The 15,255-nt window shown below is 38.7% G+C and overlaps 1 protein-coding gene across 1 annotated transcript; it reads right to left on the bottom strand.

Annotated features, from left to right (window-relative positions):
• Positions 1-12,613: 12,613 nt before the first annotated feature.
• Positions 12,614-14,518, bottom strand: LOC110017446 (uncharacterized). The gene is made up of 2 exons (XM_078941469.1): positions 12,759-14,518; positions 12,614-12,639 (listed from the first exon to the last, which is right to left on the bottom strand). The coding sequence occupies exons 1-2, from the start codon at positions 14,398-14,400 to the stop codon at positions 12,614-12,616; spliced, it is 1,668 nt and encodes a 555-aa protein (XP_078797595.1). The 5' UTR covers positions 14,401-14,518.
• Between the last annotated feature and the right edge of the window lie 737 nt (positions 14,519-15,255).

The raw sequence follows: 15,255 nt of genomic DNA, 5'->3' as shown, positions 1-15,255 counted from the left end.
TCTTTTGCTTGCCATGTAAATACTTCTAGTTGGAGGTAAGTTGTCTTTCTGGGGAGACAAAAAGCTTTCAGGAAACATCAGTTATTGCTGCAGCATCTCCATGAAAACAAGTGTTTTCACACCCAAAGATGTTTCAGGGGGAAAAAAGTTGTCTTTCCAATTTTCTCTGCATTGCAGTGGATTAATTCCAAAACCACCAGACTGATTCTTCATGCCTTAACATGTTAAAGTTCATCATTATATGGCAGCAAAAGACGGAAACAGTGTTTGTGGCAGCACTGTTTAAGTTCCAAAAACTACATCTGAACAAAGCACAAAACTCCTGAAGGGCCTTTAAGCATGTTTATCCATAATGCAACACAAATATGTTTAAAAAAAAGCACGCTGATGGAATTACGATGATCTGGACTGGCTTTACCACAACGCTTTTTGGAATCATCGCCAAGTTACTATCACATCTTTTACAACGTTCAATGCTTTTATTTTGACAGGGATCCCATGGCATTTATCATTTCATTGACATTAGAGTTCTTTTTTGGTGTAAAATATGAAATTTAAAATGGAATGAAAACCGGGAGACAAACTGTCAGTAAAGATGAAAAAGCTGTTTGGACTAAAACAACATTTTTGTAAAAATAAATGTGTGTTTTTTTTTGGAATTTTTACTGTAGTTGAGGGTTTGGCTGATTATTTTCCATACTTAATATAAAATTGGAAGTCTCAGGCTGTGGACTAGGAACTGCATTGGCTCTCTAACAAGCAGTTTGAGGGTTTGAGCCCAGAAAAGGCAAAAACATCAAAGGAAACAACAAAGGAAAACGCCTTTATAAACTACAGTTTATACAGTTTTTCATTAATTCTGTAAAGAGAGGATTTCAATACTGGTAGCTACACTCAAGTGAACAGAAATCGAAGTTAATTAATTAAATTTTTTTAGAACCTAAAACCATTCATTCATTTTCCAAAACTTCTCAATCCTTTTTGGGATCCAAGCGTTGCTGGAGCCTATCCCAGACACTGTTAGTAAAAGGCGGAGCGCACCCTGGATGGGTCGGCAACATCTGATGTAATTAACAAAAACAAAGTGTGAGTAGAGCAGGATTGTAAAGTGCGGAAACTTATTTCAGATAATTGACATAAATCTAGAAAAGCATGAAATGTGAAAATGGAAAACAAACAAAGGCCAAACTAGTTGTAAAAAATCCACACTTAAACATGTATTTAGACTTAAAAAAAAACTGTGTTTATTAAGAAATAAAGCCAATCTGAATTAAAATTCACATCTAAACACCAGGAGGACAAATGAATGAAAATGTTACAGTCTGGAGTCAAAGTCCCAACCAGTGGAACAAAAATAACAGATCAGAGTCAGATCTTGTTTGGTAAAGCGGCCCCCTCATATCTAGAAATATATTAACAGGTAAGTCAAAGGCAGGTTTCCACTTATAAATATGTCACATTCTTCCTCCCACTCACACCAGCTTGGAGGTAGCAATCATTCAAGCATTAACTCGAAATGACATGCGCTCTTTGCTGTAAAAAAAAAAAAAAGATTATTACGCAGCCGGCATTTTGCTCCCAGTATGATTCATCCTTTGAGCATAAGTTGTTTTTTGTTGTTGTGTTTTTAAAGGAAGACAGCAAAGTTAAGGCCACGTTCAGTTTCACAGGCCTTCTGAGTGGCCTGTTACTTTTTACGACAGCCATCTGTGGCATGAACAGTACGGAGAATGTGTCTGATGAGAACGTTTAGCTGTTTCAATAAAAAGGGACACAGATGGGAGCATAAAGTGTATAGTTTAGTCCAAAATGAGCCAAACATTTGTAAATCAAAGTAAAATAGCAAAAAAACTGTGTATATGTAAATTCACCTTTGGTCTTTATTTTTCTCTCTATCTGCCTCTAACTGTCAATCAGAATCAAAATTTCATCTTTGAGTCTAGAAGCTTTAGCAACAGTTATTGTTAATAAACACACACACACAATTTGTATGTATAAACTGATTTTAGAAAAACAGATGCTTTCCTTTCATCAAAGACACTTTCAATCCTAAAAGTAATTTATGTCGCTGTTGGGCAAAGGCGGGGGACACCCTGACTGGGTCATCGGTCCATTGCAGGCTGCTAAATATAAAATGTAACCCTTGTGCTATCCTAGGCACTTTAACATTGGGAGTGGGGTCAACTGGACCCCACAAGACAGTGTGCTGAACCTTTTTTCTACAATGATTTGTGATCTTCACTGGTGTCCATGGATTACATGAAATCCTCTTTACCTTTATCCACCGTTGTCATGGTAGGAATAACACATCAATGTAAGGGTTGGGTCATAGGATAGCACAAGGGTTAAGCCTTAAAAAGTAATTGTTTCCCAAATTTTAGCAGGTTATCTTAAAAAAAAGACAAAATTGTTTAAATCAGATGTTTTTGATACAGTTTAGGTAAAACGTTGAATGAAATGAAACAAATCTGACCATTTTTATGCTTTAAATCACTCATTTTGAGGCACACTTATGACAAAAGTCAAGAAAACACATTTATCCATGTGACAATGAAACAACAAGATGTTAAAACAAAGGCGTTAAAGACTATGAAAAAATACAAATTAAAAAAATGACCTTTTAAAAGATACAAAATAAGTCATTTATGCAATGATATACGCTTCGGTAATTACATTTCTCCGCATGTTAAATTATAAATGTATATTACCTCACTATCTGTGTTTTTATGGAAGAAATTGCAAAAAAAAAATAAATAAACAAATAAATCAATCTATTAATGTGCTTAACTGTTTAACTTTTTAACATTTATGCTAATAATACCAATAACATTTTGTTCTTTTGTTTTGAAAATAATACCAAGTCACAGAGCTGACTTAACGCCTCGTGACTAAACAAAGGGCACCAATGTGAGTGTGCACACCGACGTGAAAAAACGCCACGCGTCAAAGCGTCACTTTTTAAAAAACGCCTCGGGTTTTTTTTTTGGGTTCGACGCGCCGCGTCGAAAACTATTCGACCAATGAGAACAGCGCTTTTGCACACGTGTCTGGAGCTTCTGAAGTTACAGTAAAACACTACTTGGGGGCGCTCAAACATCAAACTGCCTTTCTGAGCACACATACCAGCGAAGAAGATAGACGCCAAGTAGCGTCTACACTGCCACAACGAAATAATGACGGACCTTCTAAAATATCCCCGAACCAAGCACCAGTTGGAGCAACTGGTGCTTGAAATATTCATGTTTTCTTTGTTTGATTCTGACAAGCGTGTAAATACTTGCTCTCTTCTTCTGAGTGAAAAGCGACTTTAAGAAGCGTAAAGTTGCGCAGCGCCACCTTGTGTACAGGAGTATTTCTGTTTTATATTAAGCGCCATCTAATGTCAGGGAATGAAATTGCATGTTGACTCGGCTCATCGTCAGCGAAAATCGCCTGGGTGTGAACACAAAAAACGTGGCGAAAAACGCTGGCGAATAACGCTGGCGAATATTCATCCCGGTTTGTACGGGCCTTTAGTCTTTAGGTGTATTTCTGTATGTACTTTTGCATTTTGATTTTTTACAATTTTCCATTCAATTAATAAATATTCTGTTACAGTGTGCATAAATATATAGTTATTGTCTTCTTTAATTCATTTTGTATTGATAGCTTGAAATAAACCAATTAAAAAGTTATTCACAACTCAACAGAACAAAAATGAACGACCTTGGGAGTATTTCAGGCAGGCAACTCGAGCAGTGCTTTTACCTGGTTACTCCTCCCCGCGGCGGTTCAGTCTAATTAACTCACCTGTCTAGTGTCCTACTCAAGTTCCAGGTGTGCGGTCCAATCCCTCTTCTTCCATTTCCGCGAGCTTTGCGTTCATCAACCCACCCTCCTCCCTGGCTTCCACCTGTGAGCTCCGTTAGGGGTAGTTTAATACACAAAGTTTTCTATGAGGATCTTTGTTTTATATATCTGAACAGAGCCATATGCCAAACTAAAAGAAATATGGAATAAATCTTCTTTACTGCATGAGTTCTCTGACTGAAACAACAGTTTTAGACTTTTTCTGCTTTTGAGACAAAACATTTTGTTCTGTTCCGTTCCGAAATGTTTTCGAAAAGAATATGAGCTGCTGCTGAAACAGTTCAGACTTTAAAGACAAGAACAACAACAAAAAGGAAAGACGTGGCTCCGTTTGCCCGATTCTCTGACCTAAATTTATCTGCTTCGAGTCGTTCATGAGAGCCGGGAAAACTCCACAAAGCTGACCCAGAGAGAACAAAAGAATCCAAAAATCCATCTGTGGATCCGCCTGAAGTCTGTCTGTTCATACGCGGAGAAAAAAAGAGGTGATCAAATGATACAACCTCACAAAAATCCAGTTCAGTTCCAGGTTAGGAGGTGATCAAAGAGAAATGGGACAAAAGAAGGAGGAATACAAGCCTGTCTAAATAAAGGAGGAAAGACACAGCGAGCCCACAGCTCAGAAGTTTTCAGAGGTGGAAACTAAAGAAAAGGAAGATCCGTCAGCTTTGTTCACATTTAAATTTTAGTAGAAAAAGTGATCATATTTATGCGGAAAATGACAGAACATTGAGATAGGAAGATAAGAAAACAAGTTTTTAAAGATCCAATCCGATGAAAATCCTGTTTTTGGTGTTTTTAACATGTTATGATGAAGGAGAACAAATATAAAGAAAATGTAGCTCAATTGAGCTCATTTCTGAGTATTTCTTTAATTAAATTGTTGGGAATCAGGAGCAGAGGAAAAAATGGTGTTAAAAAAAGCTTGACAACAGTTCAAAAGATGATTGGGGTTGGACTATAAAGGAAGCATTTGTTGTGAGAAGGATGACATTCCTGCAGATGTTCTAATTTAGACATAAACCTTTCTACAGAACGGAAGGATCATCTGAACGATTCAGTTCTGTAGTTTTAAGTCGCTGACGAATCGTTCAACCAACACACAGAGGAATAACCCGTCCAGCGGTGTGCAGTGAGGTTGATGGCCGGTGAGGCACCGACTCTCCTGCAGTCAGATTTACAATTGCAAGAACTGAATATTTCACCATTCATCCAACAGCAGGTAACAGCATTTAAGATACACACAAGAACATATTTCTTTTATAGACATGGACAGAACACTCTTCTTGTGTATAAATTATTAATGTCTACTGTAACAAAGTAAAGTATACAGATGTGTTCAGCACACATTTGACCCTCAGTGTGAAGAATAGTTAGAAACTGCCTTTAACTTTTATTACACTAATGGTTTAAACTTAATTCACTGAGCATGTATTGTCATCTCAAAATTATATTACATTTGAAGAAAGCACAGCCAAACTATTGTTCTAACAGTTTCTTCCCATACTCCCTCTTTTCTGTGCATGTTTTCTGCTGAGCAGGCCTCAGAGTTATCTTCACTTTAGCCTTGGAGGTCCTCTCCAGCAGTAACCTGTGGGCGTGATTTTCACACGAGGTCCATCAGACGATCTTCTGAATATGCAAATGCAGGGTTTTTATACCAAAGCCCATCCCTGAGCTCGTTGGTTCGGACTTTGAATGTACCATGTTCATGTCTGTCCCCTTCGTGTTTGTGCGAAGTAAAACCTCCACAAAAGCTAAGTTTTGTCTCTGAGTCGTTATTCATTATTTCTGTGTGTAAGGAACTGACGGGGTTACGAACTAAAATTTAATACAGTCCTTTCTAGAAAATCCAGTTTCTTCACACTCAGTAACTATTTATTGTATTTTTCCAACTTCAGATTCTGGTGCTTTAATTAATGTTATCAAATGTATTCTGTGAAAATGATCATAAAAATAATGATTTTAGGCCTAAAATTTAGTTTTCAAACACTAATAGATTTTCCACTTACTCCCATGTTATTTTTAAAACAATAATTGAAAACCATGTTTGGACTTATTTTACTTGTAGAGGAAGTCCATTCGCCGATCCTTCTCCACAAAAAGCTCTATGACCCTGTTTTTCCTTTAGTTTAATGACTCTCTCCCTCTCAAGGAGATTATGGCCAGTGAAGAAAGACGTCCTTTTTTCTGACTAGGAAGAAAGAGAGTCCACCCCAGACATGGAGTAAAATCTAAACATTTCATCGTACAAGGACAGCATGTAAAAAAAACAAAAGTAAAACAGATTTGAATTCTAAAAAAGACAATGATAAATAGAATAAAAATACCCTTCAGACCTAGGAGCTTAAACATGTCTTGTGGGTTCAAAAACAGCCCAGCTATCACACAGTAAGATGCACAAATTACAGTTTTTTTTTGTTTTTTTTAAAGGGAAAATGTCTTTGCTTCCAGACAGAGTGGGTGGGATGCTTAGAGTGGATCTGTGCGTGACCTTAGCGTGACTTTATCCGCCGGTGTGGTGGTCGTGTTTGCATACGTCTGTGTCTTTATGCTTCCATTTCCAGGCCGGGCTTCTATAGACCCTCAGCGGGTTTTCTGTGTAAACATGAGTCAGCAGGCGTAGAGGAAGACGGGGTTGGAGGCATGACCACGTTCACGTGGGATCAGTTCTTAAAAGCTGAAGGAATCTGGGTTTTGATGAAAAATTCAGAATGTTTTTTTTTTTTTTTGGGGGGGGGGGGGGGTTGTCAAAGATGAACACACACATGATGAGTCCTTGTGATTTTTGAAAAGAGGGTGCACCTCTATTCTCTGCAGGTGCATCCACCTACTGCCCTGGCTTCATTAGCAGCTGTCTGTCAGCAAGACCCTACACAATAGTGAATGGTTGCCTGGCAACTGGGACCCTGCTTGGCTAAAATGAAGACCAGATGCAACAGGAGGAATAGTTGTCATCCGGTTCAACTGATTTTGATTTGGTTTCAATTCGGTTATGGGTAGAAGAGACCTCAATAGTAATGCCAACCATTTGAGCTTCATTCAATTTGAAGAAACTCCTATTTTTGAGTCGACTTTTTCAAAATCCACTCTGATAAAAATCATGTTTTTAACATGTTCTTGTGACATTGTTCAGATGATGGAGGTCATGGATAAAGAAAGTTAAGCTTAAAATTACATTTCTGAGTATTTCTTTATTCAAATCGTTGTGAATCAAGAGCAGACAAACCAATGATGTTTCCCCGCTCTGCTCCATTCTGATGCATTAACTTGTACATCCATGTACGTCTTCATTTCCCCCCGTCTGGATAGCTCTGATATTGCTCCGGAATTTTTGTTGCACCGCTACTGATAGGTTGGGGGCGTGAGGGGCTGTAAGCCAGCAGGAAAGAGTGTAAACAGAGAGCTCTCAGCAACAGAAAAGGGAAGGCGGAGCTGGGATGCTCAATGCGAACGGTCCCACCTACAAATTAGAGATAAATTACTAATAAATTCCTGTTGCTCTGCAGAAAATATATAATTTAGAAAACAACACAGGTTTTTTTTATGTTGGCTAAAACCTGATATAAAGAAGATGGGAAACAGAATTGGAAGAATCCTGTTGAAAATTTAATTCAGAATTTAGTCGAGCCACGAAATAAAGGATTTTTGGGCTGAAATTTTTTAAATTGTTTAAATCGAACATTTAGGGGATTAGTCTGCAATTTTTCCATTGTGATACCTTTTCCTTATTTTCTCTGCTTTATTTAGTTTTACTAGAAAAATATTCCTGGTCCAGAAAAGTTTGTATATACTGTAAATGGAAGGTCAGTATTTATCCCTTTATGTTTCCTTCAAAATCAAATCCATTCAACTGGAATGGATCAATCCTGTAGGGTAAAGAAAACACGGTTCAGTTTGAGTTGACCTTCAGATTTAGGAGTTTGTTCTGCAGGCAGAGTGACATCCTTAAAATGGAATCCTTCATTAAAGAAGATCCTTAGAAAAGGGCTTCAGCCAACGTCTTTCAGCTGCTTCTAAAACCAAATGATGGAGCTTAATGAAGGGTTTTGTCTTCTCCAACTGTGATTTCTCAAAGTATGAGCTGCAACTTGTGTAAAAGCGCAGTTTGGGATTATTCTGACCCAGAGCAGTCCTGGACTGCATTGGTTTTGCAATTCTTCTTTCTTCCTGTGTCTTTGAGCAAAAGGCCAAGGACTCAAAAACTCACCAAAATCCTTGAAAATTAATTTTCCCTCAATATGGGAAAAGATTTTTTTTTTCGAGGGATTGTCATGAAATTTCCTTCACTAGCAGCCATCTTAGGTTTACAATCACAACTGAATTTTTGTTGACCTTTGACCATAGGAAGAGGCTGTCATCTTGAATCAGAAAAAAAAAAATCATCACCCTTAGCACTAGCTACAAATTTTAAATCCTTAAGTATTCGTGGGGAAAAAATTGGATTTCAAAGTTTATCATTTTTTCATGTATTCCTTTGGACATTTTTATCAGAATGTTGTAAAACTTTAATACATGAATCCCTTGTTTAAGCTGAATGAAGTGATATAACATGGCATATGAACATATTCAGAATGTGGGCGTGGTTAACAAAAAACCTCAGTTGCCAAGGAAACTCAAAATTGTGATTTTGCTGATTCTTCTTAAAATTACATAGACCTGTGTGTCACCCTCAGGCTACTAAAACGTAATGTGGTTGCTATGGAGATAAAACCACCAGACAGGACGCCATTATGAAAAAAAAGTGTTTTTCACATGAATGTGTCATGAGCAGCTCGGACCAGGGTATAAAAAAGGCAGAAGGGGAGAGTGAGAGTCATCTAGCAGATGCTCAGCCAGTGAGGTCACGTCGGATTTGTCTCTAAAATCTTATCTAGGAAAACATCAAATAAAAGCTTAAAGATCGCTGCTGAGAAAAAAAAGACAGCAAACAGCTTTTTAGAACAATACTTTCAATGTGCCAACGTTATTGTTACTTATATTTTGTGTACGTCAAGGTTGTGTGCTCTCCATTTCAAGGGTAAAGGGCTTAAACCCTGCTGAGGAGCCAAACAGGCAGCAGACATTAATAATTCAGCAGTTGGCTGCCAGGGTAGGAAACATAGAAGGTCCTACGAGACTGAAAACCAGCAAAGGATCACCAGTGCCAGAGTGGAGACTTCAATGAGCTTCAGAGCTTCCTCTAAGGGAGGAAGATGCTGCAAAGTTTCGATCAGTGCTTCTAAAATTAGAAGGGAAACAGAGCAAGCAAAAGTTAAAAACCCGCAGGTCCAGGCTGGGCTTCTGGACCAGCCAGAAGCAGAAACTCTTTCAGAGAACCATGAAAAGGGGATTTGGCAGTATGTGAGTAAAACTGATGGAAACAAAACTCTCAAACCACCATTGATGCACCGCCTAAATTACAGTTTACTTACCCTATTTTAACTAACCCTCACCCTCCTTTAAAAAAATAGCAGCCTGTTTTTATTACACACAAGGCATGACAGGACTGCAACACAATTAGCTGTGGAAAAGTCGTTTGCCACAGATCTAATATGATGTGCAATAGGCCCCTTTAAATCCATGTCTATTGGATAATGCAAACCTATATATGTCAAAATAGCCATAATTTAGAAGGGGACCTGGCTGAAGACAAGATTGCGCCCAGACATCTTGAGCAAATTCCAGAGTTGTAGCACCCTTAATAAAACTTTTTGATAGGAATAAACGGTTCAGTGTGCAAGATGAGCATCAAATGGGGGCAAATGACAGTAATCGTTGTAATGCTTTCAGAAAGGAAATTAAGTGTTTAGATTTGAAAAACTGTTAACCCTTTTAAACCTGAGCTTTAGCTCCAGTGTTTACATTCCTTTGACTACCGTAACTTTTCAACCCTTAACGCGATCAATGTGAATCAGCAGATTCTGTTGTGGAGAAAAGTGGCAATTTGCCGGTAAGCAACACTTTAAAATGGCTTTCAAAGTGTTGCTTACCGGCACAAAGCCGGTTTTGATGGCGGAAGGAGTTAACCTTATGTCAAAGAGCATGGTAGGTTTTGACAGAGACATTTCTGGTGTTAAAGGTTTATAGCTTAAAAAGAGGAGGGAAAAAAACTGTTAGGGTTGTCTGTTAAATTAGGCTTTTTTCAATACAAGAGCATTTTTGGAACAAAATGGGGAAAGAAATTGAGTTTCTGGTTCCGGTTATGGCTAACGAAGCCTGGGCGCCATCTCGTTTTCGGGCAGCCAGTTGATAATTTAGATATCGGTCCGTGTCCTGTGAGCTAAGGATCCATCTTTTTTTTTTTTTTTGTCTTGTTCTGTCCAGCAGCCGAGCCACCAGTTAAAATCCAAAAGCCTCTTGTTGAACAGATTTTACTGTTACACTAATTCAGTGGTGTCAAACATACGGCCCGTTAGAGAAAAAATTCTAAGAATTTTCTTTTTAAAGCGCGTTTCTAGTCTGTTCGTTTGGCGAGCTATGATTTTTTAAAGAAATAACCGAAATGCAGAATTCTGCCACTAGGGGGAGCAAAGGAAAAGCAAAACAGGTGAAACAGCATATCTCTGCAGGTGCCAAAAGCGAAGCCTAACAGCTCTGCGTCTGGGTAAGATGTAACTTACTTCCCCGCGAGCCTTGCCGCTGTAATGTTGCTATAAGACAGATCCGTAGTGACACCCTAATGACCAAAATGTTATCACAAAAAAAAATGGTTGGACTTGAGTGCTAAGTTTTTCAGGAAAAATGGAAAGGGTTTATTTGTCCACTGTGCTGCATCCAAAACCTCCATGCTTGGTATGTCATAAACAGGTCGCAGTGCTCATGGACTATAAAATTCAGCGGCATTATGAGACTCACCTTAAAAAAAAGGTTTACCGTTTGCATGATGATGATTGTTAAAATCAGGTGTGTTGAAACTGGAACATTTCTAAAACCTGCAGGACACTGGCTCTTTAGGACCAGAATTGCCTAACCCTGTTTTAGGGTGAGGCTTTGGTATCTCTTTAGACAGAGTAAACTTCAACCTTGATAATGTCTCAGTTCATTGTTCTTTCTTTGTGTGAATTGCTCTTAGTCTGGCCCATCCCCTGGCATCAATAGACCCTGGTAGGGGCTATCAAATGGGGATTTTTTTTGGACACGCAAACCCCTCCACCGCGATAAGGTGGCAATTCAAAGGGGGGGAATTTTTTATTTTATTTTTTTGCTTTTTAATCATACTTTTAAGATACATAATACTTTTGCTATTTTTATTTCATTTTATGTATTTTTCTATTCTAAGTATTAGGGGACTAGAGTTTGGGGGATTTTTTTGGACAGAGGGAGAAACCAGAGCACCTGGAGAAAACCCTGTAGTTAAAAAATGCTTTTATAGGCTATTTATTTTATTTCATTTTATGTATTTCTTTATTCTAAGTTTTAGGAGATTAGAGATTGGGGGATTTTTTTTGGACAGAGGGAGAAACCAGAGCACCTGGAGAAAACCCTGTGGTTAAAAAAAGCTTTTATAGGCTATTTATTTTATTTCATTTTATGTATTTCTTTATTTTAAGTATTAGGAGATTAGAGATTGGGTTTGTTTTTTTTGGACAGAGGGAGAAACCAGAGCACCTGGAGAAAACCCTGTATAGACTAAAGAGGGGCGGGTGGGACAACAAAATTGCCTAACCTATGAGAAAAATATAACTGTGCTGTCACTAAAATATATATTTTTTTTAATAATCAAACAAAATAAAAACTGAAATAAAAAGTAAAACAAAACCGAAGTAATTAAAGAAAACCTAGCTAAGACATAAAAATGATGTCGTGGAAAGTTACCTTTAAAACAATAAAATAAAAAATAGACTAGAAGATACACATTTAGAATAGAAAAAAAAGAAAAGCCACAGTAGTTTTTACCCACACAATAAAATTTCAATGTTTAACTCTTTAACAATGGAGTTTTTCCTACGGCCGTTCTTGGACGGTCATAACTCCATCTAAGGTGTTAAAGGGTTAAAGCCTAAATGTGTGTGGGTGGTGGGGGCTTAGTGTGTGTGAGGCCTGTGGGGGGGCTTAGTGTGTGTGAGGGTTTGGTGTGTGTAAGGTCAATGGTGTATACTGATATACTTATAAAGCGCTTTTCTACCTTTTTTCGAAGGCCCAAAGCGCTTTACAGTCCCAGACCCATTCACCCAGTCACACACACATTCTGGTGCCAACCTTCACCCAGAGGCAAGGATGAGTTCAGTGTCTTGCCCAAGGACACTTTGACACAAGGGCGTGCAGGAAATGTTCCAGCGATCTTACGATCAGGGGTCGACCGCCCTATCGCTGCAGCCCAGCCGCCCCAGGGTTGTTGTTGGGGGGGGGGGGGTCCACTTAGTCTTTTTTTCTAGACTTTCTAAACAGGTTCAGGAACCTCCGACCAACACTTTTTTTTGTCGTCTTGTCTTTCAGCTCATCCATCTGCTGCTGTAGTTGATGAATTTGGACCTGGAAATCCTCTTGAGTTTTTCTGATGATGGTCTTTTTCTTCTTGACAACTTTCTTCAGGTGAGTGATTTGTTGTGAAAGGGTGGTCTTTTCTTCTTCCAGCTGTTGTCTTTCTTGTTCCAGCTGCTGCTGGCCTTCCAGTTCTTTCTGGACCAAAGCAGCTCTTAATTTGGTGGACTCCTTTACCTCCAGGTCAAAGCTGAGTTTGGCTTCATTTGTTTTGATCCTCTCTTGTTCAATCCTTTCTTGCAACAGGTGTATTTCCCTGCTGAGGTCCATTTTATTCTTGAGAGCGGCCTGTGTTATCGTCTCAAGCCGTTGGTCTCTTTGCTCCAGCTTTTTGTTCCAAATGACTTCAGACTGACTTATGATCGCATCTTTTTCTCTGACGGTTCTTTTTAATGTTTCCATCTCCTTATTTTCAGTTTGGTAACATGCTGCCTTATGCTTCTCACAATTTCTTTGTAATTCACCAATTTCTTCCAGCAGGGAGTCTTTTTCCTCCTGACATCTTTTTATTTCGCCTTCCATCTGATCCATTTGTGAATTTAACTTCCTTTTATAGTGTTCTTTAATATCCTTTCTCTCCTTTTCAAAATTGTCGATAAGGCCCTCAGATTCCTTCTCGTGCTTCTGTTTCAGGTCCTCAATCTGACATTGTAGCTTGAAGATCTCACCACTTGAGGCCGCATTCGAATTTTTTATTGCTGCCTTTTCCTCCTCATGAGCTTTTCTTAATTCAGCCATTTCTTGCTTGAGGGAGATGGTTTCACTCTGCCATTCTTCTCTTTCTTTAGCCAGCTGATTGTATGCTTCTGTTAATGTCAGCTCATGGTAATTAAGAAGACACTCTTTCTGCATTTCCAATTTGCTGGTGAGCTCCAAATGTTCCTGCTCATGCTGCACTTTTATGTCGTGCATCTGACGGAGTAGTTGGACAGTCTTTTTCTTGGAGACTCTTTTAGATTTGGTCACCTCAGTCTCCTTGTCCTTCAGAGCTGTCTTTAGCTGAGCCATTTCTTGTAAGACAGAGGACTTTTCTTCCTGCCATTGCTGTCTTTCCTGGCTCATCTGTTCTTCTAGGTGTTCAGCTTTCCCAGCAGCTTCCCGCAGCATGTAATCTTTCCTCCGTTGCTCCATTTTTAGGTCGTCAATTTGACCTAGTAGTTTTACGATCCTTGTCCTGGAGACCTTTTCAAATTTGCTCATGATGGTCTCTTTTTCTGTGATCGTTTCTTTCAACTGTTCCATGCTCTTTTCATTATTGGAGAGCGATTCTAAAAAGTTCTTTTCAGTTGCGGCCTTATCCTCCTCATGAGCTTTTCTTAGTTTAGCCATTTCTTGCTTAAGGGAGGAGTTTTCTTCTCTTTCTTTAGCCAGCTGATTTTCTGCTTCTGTCAGGTGGCTCAAAGAGGTTTCAGCTTTTGCTAAAAGTTCTTTCTTGTGGCTCATCTGCTCTTCAAAGTGATCAGCTTTTAGCTTTTCAGCATCCGCCAGCTTCCGATCTTTCTGCTGGAGAAGCTCTTTCAGACGCTCCACTTCACTTTTCAGAGCAGTGATCTCTACTTGAAGGGCTTCTGTGTTCTCCACTGATGTCGACTCAGAGGTTGAAGTCGGCTCATCCAAAGCAGTTCCACTTTCTTTTGCCTTTCCCAAAGGTTTGATTCCCTCAGGCTGAGTTGATTCAGGGACAGTCATTGGCTTCACAGGAAAGAATGCCGGTGGGCGAAAGGAGACGAGTGGAGCAAAACTTAAGGGTTTTAACCCTAAAGTTTGGTTTTGCGGGCAGGTTTTGGGCTTAGGGGTTTCCCAATCCTGCTGTCTTTTTGGTTCAGGAGTTTCTGGAAATTCTTCCTCCTCATTTTTATAAAGGGGAGAATAATCATAGTGAGGAGTTTCTGGAGTCTCAGGATATTCCTCTTCATCGTCAGAAGGGGGAGGAGAGTAATCATTGTCTTCGTCAATGTCATCCCAGTCCATGAAAGTAGACTGAAACCCAAATTCAAAAGTGGACTTGTTCTCCACAACAGATTCCAAATTGGTGAGTTGAAAATTCTTAAGGGATTTTCGGACAGAACGGCGTCTTGACGATTCCATGATACGATTTATTGATGTTTTCTAATCACAGTTTAACAGCAAATGTTCTTTGTAAACAAAGGTACTTCTTAAACTTGGTACTCTGTTCTTTACGATATACGAAACCTGCGTGCAGCAATTGATCAGAATCTAACGTTTTTTGGTCCTATAAATAAACTTTTAACACTAAATCATGACAGATTATGTTACATCATATGACATCATCTGACATCAAATGTTTTCATTTGAAGTCCTATGACATCATATGACATCACAAGTCTTAATCTGATGTATCAATTACGTCATTGGTTGTGTGATGCAATCAGCTCTGAAATTTTTTTTTTTGGGAGGGGGGGGGGTTGTTAGTTATTGTTTTTACTAAAAATCAATTTTTAGGGTAAAGAAGCACACGCAGACACACAAAAACACACCGTTGCAAAATACACAATCAATCAACCTAAAGTGGATTTGAATCCTGATATTGATGATATTGCTATTCAGGGGAGAAAGGGAGGTTAACTCCAAATTCTTGTTATGTTCACAAATGTTTCAAGTTGAATTTAGTTCAATTTTTCATTGATTTGTACATTTACATTTTAGGCAGGGTGTTTCATTTTTTCCGTAGCCCCTCTTGAGTTTACTATCTGGATTGCTTCAGTGTCAGATGTAAAATATTCAGTCTGCATAAAATTGAGCAAACCTTTTTTTTAAAAGTGAAATGCATTTTATTTGAGATCCATTGGCCTATGTGAATGAATGAATATGTAATTAGTGGTTAGGCTACCATGTTGGTTGAGGCATTTTTTTCAACTGAGTAAAAAACAAAGCTGCCTTATTTTGCTATAACGTTACTGGTCCGACCCACTTCAGATAAGA

This window comes from Oryzias latipes, chromosome 23 (assembly GCF_053564925.1).
Source record: "Oryzias latipes strain Hd-rR chromosome 23, Olatipes_Hd-rR_3.1".
In the NCBI taxonomy this organism is placed as follows: Eukaryota; Metazoa; Chordata; class Actinopteri; order Beloniformes; family Adrianichthyidae; genus Oryzias; species Oryzias latipes.
The sequence above is the reverse complement of the archived record's forward strand: the minus strand, read 5'-3'. Positions and strand labels throughout refer to the sequence as shown.